Here is a 9,347-nt window from a genome sequence, read left to right as displayed (position 1 = left end):
GGATCTGGAAGCAACTTTGGAGAGCCTATATTCTTCCCTGGCAAGACAGAAGAATTGGTGTTATGGTATGGTGCTATGCTAATGACATCAAACCACATCCACCCTGACAAGTGCTTATCGAACCCTTATGCAACCCATAGAAACAAACCGGGGCGGTACTACCTAGTGTCCCTAGGAGTTAGCACCAACCTGATGGCAATGAGTTAGTGACCCAGACATACAGTGCTCACCTACATCTTCCTCCTGGGGTTTAGGGGGAAGCTACTCCTCTTCTAGTGGGTGCTACCATGTGGTAGGGGCTGTAGGACTGTCTTAATCTACATGTGCTCCTATAGCTGCAGTCCCACCAACCGCAGCTCCAGACTCTTTGGGACACGTGTCTTGAGAATGGTATCAAAATCAGCATTACTTCAACAAATAATGCTGTTTCTCTCAAAATGCCTGCAATAGTGAAAACACGCTTTTAATTTCAAAAAAGCAGAAACTAACTCAGTCTTGAAAGTGTTAAGAACACAGGTTCCAGAAACCTTAGAAAGTTTTTACCAGTGCCTAGCATGAACACATACATAACAGATATATTTTGGGTAAAAGTTGCCTTCTTCAAGCCCTGCCCTTCAGTTCTCTATGCCACTTAGCATTTGTGATTTGGGCATTGCTTCTAATAGATGCATGGAATGGACACCTACATAGTAAAATTAATGGGACTTAAAAGTCTTACGTCACAGCCTCTTCAGAATGTACCATATGGTACCAGGATGTACAGATGCTTCAGAGGCAAGTAAGTTTGGGCCAATTTCCACATAGCAGCTTATTTGTATGACATTGTGGACTTATTAATGTTTTAACTTTCCCATGTTGAATAAAACCTACTTCACAGGGGCTGTGATTATTGGTGGTGCTATGGCTGGGTGGGTCAGCAGTTCAAAGCCACCAGCAGCACTGGTGGTGAAAGAGATTGTCTACTCCTATAAAGTTAGTCTCTGACACCCCCAAGAGCAGGTCTACCCTGTTCTAGAGTCACTATGAGTGACTATGACTCAGATGGAAGTGGGGAGGCAGAGTTTTTTGGTGACAACTAGAACATACACTATGAAATGTTTTAAAAGATGGTAGCCGTTAATAATGTTATTTGTTAGCAATATTCTTTTGTTCATGAAACACAAAGAAGCAAGCGCACTGGTAACAACACATTTATTTATGTACCCTGTTGTGTGACCGGAGGGTGCTTTTCACTTTCCATTAATTGAATAAGGTTATCAACAATTAAAATTCCAGAAGGTTCACTAGTAATTTATTGTTGCTCATGAGGAGGTAACAGACATGGTACCACATGAAGGAATTTTAAACATTTCTGACCTCTTAGTATAGCTTTGAATATAGCACTATACTTTGGCATTGGACCAGCCGAATTACCACTATGCCTCTAAATGTCTTCATCAGACATAACCTTAACGTTTGGATTTAATGTCTACACTTCAAAAATTTAACAAAGACTCTTAAGAAGCTAGAAAAGGTCAACATTTTAAAACTATCATCTGTATCATCAATATAAACGTATTGCTATTAAGAGTGAAATTATGGTCAACAGCAGGGACTTACTTGCCAGTGACAGTAGAGTTGCTTTAGCATTTTTTGAAAATACTTTGCCTCAAATGACAGGCATCTCTGTAATTGTGACATAGTTTCAACATTATTAACCTGTTTGTGTACTGAGGGATTCAGATAGACCTCAAGTCAAAAAATTGGAGAGCACAGAAAACTGAGTTTCATTATCAGACCCAGCTGTTTTTAAGAAACTGTATCATCGATGTTTCCTTTCTGAATGCCTTTTATTCCTGCCTTCAATTGTACTTTATAGCACATGGTATTCATAGAGGGTTTTAGAAGTACAACAAATCGGTACTCACTGACAAGAGTAGGATATAACAATGTGCTGATCACCAGGAATGAGAGTTACATATATCACATTAAGATAATATACTGTTGGAAATAGACAAGCTAGGGAGTTCCCAGATCCTAGAAAATATTATGGCTAAGGAAATTGAGAACTCAAAAAAGGGAATCCATCTCCAAGAAACGAATTCAGTATTGTAAAATAGAATTAAGTGCCCTGTCTTAGGAAAAGGTTTATTAATATGGAACAACTGGGACATAATACATTGTTTCTTTGGAGATTAAAGTGCAGGCTATGAAATGGCATATAAAATAATGCATAAAATAGTGCAATCTTAAGGTGCCATTATTTTTATTACACATAGCCTATTTCCATATGCCCATTTTCTCTCAAAAATTCAGCTGTAGTGACACCTTTTAGCTTATTTATTTAGGCATTACTTATACTCTATTTTGCCCACTTTGGGGGCTACATAGAATATTTTAACATTTCAACACACAGAATAGCGCATTCATTATGAAACTACTAGAAATTAAGGCAAGCACTTGTAAAGTTCAGTACTCCAAAAGACACGTATTTTTTAAAAAAGAAAGCTTCCCCAAATCAGTGGCTTTAGACCTTATGGCACCCAAAGTGTTTTCAGACACTATGCTCCTTCTGAATACACGTGTTTGCCCGTTATTTCCAGGCTCTGTACATTGATGAGTAACAGGCTCTACAACCTCAGAACGTGAAATCAAGTGAAACAAGTCTGTCTCCAGGAGTATATGCAGAGGAGGAGGGACACACACATCTCACATTCGCTGCATGTCTGTAGTGTTGGATCTCTACGTGGGAATGACCTGTTACAACTGAGATGTATCTAAAAACCATCCAAGGAAAATGATGGGAATCATCATTTATGAAATGTTGCTCTATGACATATTAACAGCATACAGCAGTTAAATTAATGACTTGTAATGTAGGGCAGGGCAGCTCTCTCCCCGGAGGCTCATTTACAAATTTCCTGAAATGTGTGCCAGTTTTAGATGATCAAAATAAGATGGGGTGAACGTTAAATGCCACTATGCTGTCAAAAAGAAAATAAATAATTGTCCTGATTAATAGTGAAAGCAGTTTCCTAAAGTGTTTGAGCTAGATCCTTCTTCTAAGTGTTCAGTGTTTTATTCTTCTACGGATTTGGCGCATTCATGCACTAACAAGTGTATGCTGTCGAACTTTGCATGTTGGAATAGGAAATCTACCTTCTAATATTGTGAATGCACACTATGAAAGCCATATATTCATGTTCACTAATATAGCCTTTCATTAATGGAAGACTAGGCCCATTTAGGGTATCTCTATGTTTAAAAAGAAACTCAGGAATCTCTTGGTGATTCATTAACAACTATTAAGAAATAATCTAAGGCTCTATCCCTGCGATGCACAACGATCATTCTTAGTAAAACTGTAAACATGTACTTTGTCAGTTTGTGTCAATGCCAGGAGACCACGCGCTCCCACAACCTCCCCCAAAACAAACCACCCAGACTGTTCAAGGCCGTGCCTCTTCATTTAGTCCTCGCTCAAAGTTATGACAATATGGCTAACTCCCACGGTTAAAAAAAGACAGACAGACAGACACATACATAGACCTGCTGAGAAAATTTCCAGACGGGGATTTATATGGATGACCTTTGCTGACAAATTTTTGTTTGTTTGTTTGTTTTGTAAATTGTTTATTTTACAATGATCTCCCCAACAAACCATGAAAACACTTGAATGTTGCTTTGTGGTGTTTCATCAAAAACATACTACATTGTAAATGGAGTTTCAAAATTAGACAACTGATGAAAATCTTAAGGACAATATTATGTACGAACAATATTAAAAATGAACAGGAGAGGTTCATTTGGTGAGGTCAATCTAAAGGATGCATAACCATGTTATGCTGGACGGATGTAACAAGTGGTAACCTTGTGCTCTATGTAACAAAGGTACTTACTCAAACTTTAGGTTTATATATGTGTCAAACTCCCACCTGGAAAAGGATTTTTCCCTTCTATTTTACACCTAAATTTACTTTAAATAACTGAAGCCCAAGGCTTAAATGAATTTAACAGTCAAATAATAGCTATATAACTTAGTACATTAAAATAAAACTAGGACAGTGACAGTTCAATGTCTCAAAAATATACAGTGGGGAAAAATAATGGCTGTACACAATTTGGAGGTTGTTAAAGTGACCACTCAAAAGGCCAAACAGTGCAAGACATGCTTTTCCGGTTACAGTTCAAAATAGGAGTGCAAAAAAAAAAAAAAAAAAAAAGCTTTTGTTTAACATTGTAGGATAAGGAAAGCTGGGATTATTTTAAAAGCTTCCTTAGGTCACCTGCCCCCTCCACATGCCCACCCCCAAATGAAAGACTTCTTCATAGTACAACTTTTCTTCAATAAACTGCTTCAATGGCAACACTGCATTTTACAGTTGTGCCCCCTAGTCAATCACATTCAATCAGCAAGTGCCATAGTGATGAGTATTAGTTACCAAATGTTTGAAAGCAACGAGGAAGAGCCAGTGTACCTGAACCCTACAGAGAACAGGTAAAGCAAGGGGTTTCAATATTCCCCTGCCCCTGGAACCGTGGAGGACAAATGGACTAACTGGCCCTCTAGAGGCAAGCTGTTGTGGTGGAAGATGTTGCGCACTTAAATAAACGAAGAAGCTGCTGTAAAAAGTATAGAGGTTCACGATCAATACCAGTGCAAGAGCTGTTTAAGTGAGTTGGTAGGCAATGCATGCAATGCACCCATCCATGCAAATGCAGGACATGGCCCAGAGAGAACTGAAAACATGTCGCAACTGGATATGCCCCTTGCCAGTAGTTTATAAAAATAGACAGTCAATACTGTAGAGGCCCCTTCTACAGTCAATACTAGGGAAGTCCGTTTTCGTTACCCATTACTTCAATTCCAAAAAGCACGAACTATTTTCCAGACATTCCAGACAAAGGTCACTTATAACAAAAAGTCAAAAAAGTCAACTTAAAAAAACAAAACAAGAAAGTGTCCATTTAAAAAGTAGGTCTTTTCTTTCAAGTGAACAGGACATTTTCTGTAGTTAAACGTTAACTTTCAGTCTGTCCAGACTAGGTTTGAGATCTTTATGTAATGTGCATATATGCAGATACAAACTTTAAACTTTATCTGCACAGGAAAACAGTTAACCCCTCAAAACATAATAGACCAGGTCTGGTTAGTACAAATCTATTGCAAAGTAAAAAGACTGCATCAGTTCACCCAGGAGAAGCGGAAAACAATGTCCTAACCGTGAAACAGTTCAAGTTTAAGTTGTGTTCTGAAAGCCTAGAAGCCTACGGGATGCTGGTGTTCACAGCATCCTGATATGCATAACTGCTTAAGCTACTCAGCCAAGTCTTCTGGAGCTACAGACAACCAACCACATTCCAATTTACTTCCTATTCCGGAGCCGTTTCGATTTCCTAAGAGAGTCTATGGCTTCCGAGGCTGCCTTTTTCCGTTTCCGTGGAGACTCCTCATTCTGCCTGGAACCTGAAGAGTTTCCGACTGCGCTTTCCATTACTTCTCGCAGTTTGCGCTCCAGCTCTGCCAAGCGGGCATTCTGTTCGCCTATGATCTGGGTTTGCTCTAGCAGTTTCTGATCCTGGTCCTGGAGCTGTTTTTGCTGTTCTTGCACTTTGGTGCGGAGCTCTGAAATTTCACGCCTGAGAACAGTCACACCAGCACCATTGGTCTTAACCTGCTGCTGGAGTTTGGTAACCTCCTGTCTTGAAGGGTTTTGCTTGGAGAATAGCTGCATTGTTGTTAGGGCTGCAGACGGTCCTGGGACTGCAGAGAAAGAGTTTAAAATGGTCACTCAATCACAGTGTTTTCCTCCTGCTAATACCGGGTTAGTTAAATGTCTTTAAAGATGGAGTGTCATTATTTGTTAACTTCTGATCATTGTGTTTCCAATCTGCATGATGTAATGAGTTAACCAGACACCCTGTTTAACTATAAGCAATCTGAAATTCTGATTCCCATGATGCATATGTGCAGTATGTGGACTGACAACAGAGGGAGAGGGCATTAACTTAAAAGTCTCAGCAAACAATTTAGACTCTAATATAGTAAGAAAACACAAGTAGACAATAAGGAGAAAGTCTGTTTAAAGAGTCCCATTGGCAGAATGAGTGGGTGAACACTGTCTGCTAACCAAAAGGTCAGTGGTTCAAACTTGCCAGCCACTCCATAGGAAAAAAATGTGTCAGCCTGCTCCTATAAAGATTCACAGCCAAAGCCACAGACAGGTCTGCTCTGTCCACCACAGTGGTTTTTGGCTTGAGCTATTTTATCTATCTGATCTATCTAGCTACTTTATCTTACATGAGTAAACAATACCTCAAGTTTAGAATTAGCAAACTACATTTTGAAGTTCTTTGTACTTTGTTATATATACAAAGGCTTCAATATCAGCTACATAAAATAGGGACTCCGTCAAACAGTGGGATACATGCCAGGGTAAGGCTAAAAGTATTGCTACATCATTCAAACTCACTTCCATTGAGTTGATTCTGACACTGAACCGATAAAATAGAACTGCCCAGTGGGGAAGTGGAAAGTACTTTTCAAGTAGAAAGTCTCATCTTTTTCCCTTGGAGTGGCTGGTGGTTTTGAACTACCAACCTTTAAGCACCCCAACGTGGAACCCACTATGCCATCATATAATTCTTTATTAAACAAACAAACAAACAAAAAATACCAAAATGTTAAGCTACATTTTGTTTCTCATCATATCTTCTATTTGGTCTACCCACTTCTGAAGGTGGTGTTTTTCCGTCTCTCTAAAGTGTCCTTGAATAATTATGTGCTCTTCAACTTATACCATGTCCAGAAGGTAGTTTTGGTAGCCTAGAGGAACTCAAATCATGCTTGGGAAACAAAAAGAAGTCTGAAGAGGCCAGATTGGGGCTGTAGGGTAAATGAGGCAGTTTCCCAACTAAATTTTCATAGTACGGTCCTTGCTACCCTAAAAGGATAAGCAGGGGCATTGTTCTGATGGAAGAAAATTCCTTGGCCCTTTCCTCATTTGTTAAAACCTTTGTTTCCGGTAAGTCCCCATGATCATGCTGTGTCCTTTGAGAAACCCTATCAAGATGACCGACTCCTTTGGAATCACAAAGGGCAGTCACCACAACCTTCTGAGATGACCTCTCTGCTGTGAATGTAACTGGCCAACAGATCCCCTCGAGGTCACTGTTTAGATCGGACCTTTTTATGAATGCACCCTAATGAGACAAAGATAAGTGTAGTATTGAGAGTACGTTTAAATAACTTCTGCTTGGAGTAAACCTGCGCATGTGTGGACTGGAACTCCAGAAGCAGTCTTTTACTACTTACTCACAGCCTTATCTGAATTCTAAAAGCCTAGAAGCCGAAGGGACATGGGTGCTCAGAGTGTCCTGATGTGAGTAACTGCCCAAGCTTCCAAGCCCTGTCTTCTCCTGGAGCTAGAACCACAGTCCAGTTTACTTTTATAAAGGAGAAGGCTCCAAAAAGTTTGTGGAAAAATGGAATTAGAAGATCATAGGATTTCCTCATAAACTTTTTAAAGTCCCCTGGCATACAAATAAATACACGATGATCAGAAATAATTTCTGACAGGGTATCGGAAGGGTCCAGAGCTATTGTGATTTAGAAATAATTAGAAGGTAATGAGGGAGTACCAAGAACAGGACACTCATTATTTTAACTAATAATCTACTTTCAAAAAACCTGTCTCTCGTATGTTTTCTAAAGGACCAGATGGAATCACTTACATCCTAAATCCATCAGGCTAATTTTCTACTTGTACCAAGTCTATAACCTTAATCCTGCCCTTGATTGATGTGTTTTTCTTCCCAGTTTGCTCAGCCATCAAGGCTCACCTCTTGTGATCTATTAGATCAGCCTTAATGACTCTTTTTCCTCCTTAGGAATCAGATCCGTTATGCTTGTGGCATATAATTGGGCACTTTCCTAAAATATATCTCTTGTCTATGATCACTGAACTTTGAGTCTAGATATGCCTAACCTTCAGAAACAGTAAGATCCTTGAAGGCAGACACCATGGATTATACTGCTTTCCCAGTCTCTACAGGACACAGTGCAGTGCTGTGCACATAATAGGCAGAGTAGATATTGCTAAAGCTTTACTGTTTACTTACAGAGCCAGGGCACTGATCTACTGAGTACTGCAGGGGTGAACTAATCCAAGTAAAACACAAAGTTTAACCAAGACATTTTCCCCCACCCTAAAGAAGTTAAGTATCCTCAAGCATTAAGTATATGCAACCATGTAATCCTTCAATAGATGACTGCAGAGAGCTCTGAGGTCCAATATACTTCTGACTTTTGTATCACAGAGGAGACAGTGTTCAAGAGACGATGCAGGCCGTGTTTTAAAGTAGTAATCAAACATTTGAAACTGTGGTAGCAACTGTGTAATACTGCTTGATGTGATTGAACAATGGAATGATATATCTGTATTAACTCCAAATAAAATGGCTTTGAAAAAAATTCATTAAATAGATTCCTGAAATGAGTCTGCTGAGGTAAGCTTAAAAAATGCAAAAGGGGCATAGGGAAAGAGCTACTGTATACAAACATTCCTGGGGTGAGGAACAGGTAGTATGGCAGGGGCCAGATCAAATCCAGGGATACGTATGGTAGCCAACTAAAAAGGATGGGAGAAAAAAAAGAAAGGGGTAGTGTGGGAACAGGGCACTAACCCACCCAAGGAACGGGTATGGTTTATATCTCCACAGGGAAAGAGGGAACAGACTTCAACCTGCTGCTCCAAGATGTGAATGCAACCTACTGGCATGGAGTAGGGAACCAGTAGAGAGGTCTGAGGGGCCGGCCCCAATCCCAACTACTATGTGGACACCTGCCCTTCCCCCCAGAAGGATTTATTTGAGAGGACGGCACTGAAGCTACAGCTCAGGGAGAGGGACATGTCTGATCAGAGCACACAGGGGCAAATGAAGGGGGAGGAAGAGAGAGTCGAGCACATCCTGGCCCACCAAGCCTTGAGGACGAGATTCCTGCTCAAGAGTAGCCAATCCACAAAGACCACATGGCTGGCCCCACTATGAGACACAACATCCGTCATTGATCCATAGCCCAGTGGAAAACACAGTGTGGGAAATGCGCCCGATTTGACCCCACCACACAGAACATCAAGGGAAACAGAACAACTGAAGTTCCCAGGGAGCACTAAAAATAGACTTTGGGGCCAGGGCATGGCACCCCATCACACTTGACTGGAAAACACTCCTAAAGGTCAACAAACAGTCCTTGAACTATCTACAGGATTTTCTTTCTCTTTTTTTGTCATTGGCTTTTGTTGTTGCTTTATTTTGCTCTGTCTTGTTTTTGTGCATGTTATTATCTCCGCAGGTCTGCCTAAATA

The 9,347-nt window shown here is 40.2% G+C and overlaps 1 protein-coding gene across 1 annotated transcript in view; it reads right to left on the bottom strand.

The window, feature by feature from the left end:
- Nucleotides 1–1,174: 1,174 nt before the first annotated feature.
- Nucleotides 1,175–9,347, bottom strand: part of FBXO28 (F-box protein 28) — a 52,063-nt gene continuing 43,890 nt past the window's right edge. The window contains exon 5 of the mRNA XM_004700159.2: nucleotides 1,175–5,743. Within this exon, the coding sequence (XP_004700216.1) occupies nucleotides 5,346–5,743 (398 nt within the window). The 3' untranslated portion in view covers nucleotides 1,175–5,345. The remainder of the gene's footprint in view (nucleotides 5,744–9,347) is intronic.

This window comes from Echinops telfairi, unplaced genomic scaffold, assembly GCF_000313985.2.
Source record: "Echinops telfairi isolate 266 unplaced genomic scaffold, ASM31398v2 ScPeMD7_7424;HRSCAF=8462, whole genome shotgun sequence".
Classification (NCBI taxonomy): Eukaryota; Metazoa; Chordata; class Mammalia; order Afrosoricida; family Tenrecidae; genus Echinops; species Echinops telfairi.
Note: the sequence above shows the minus strand (reverse complement) of the source record. Positions and strands in the feature narration are given on the sequence as shown.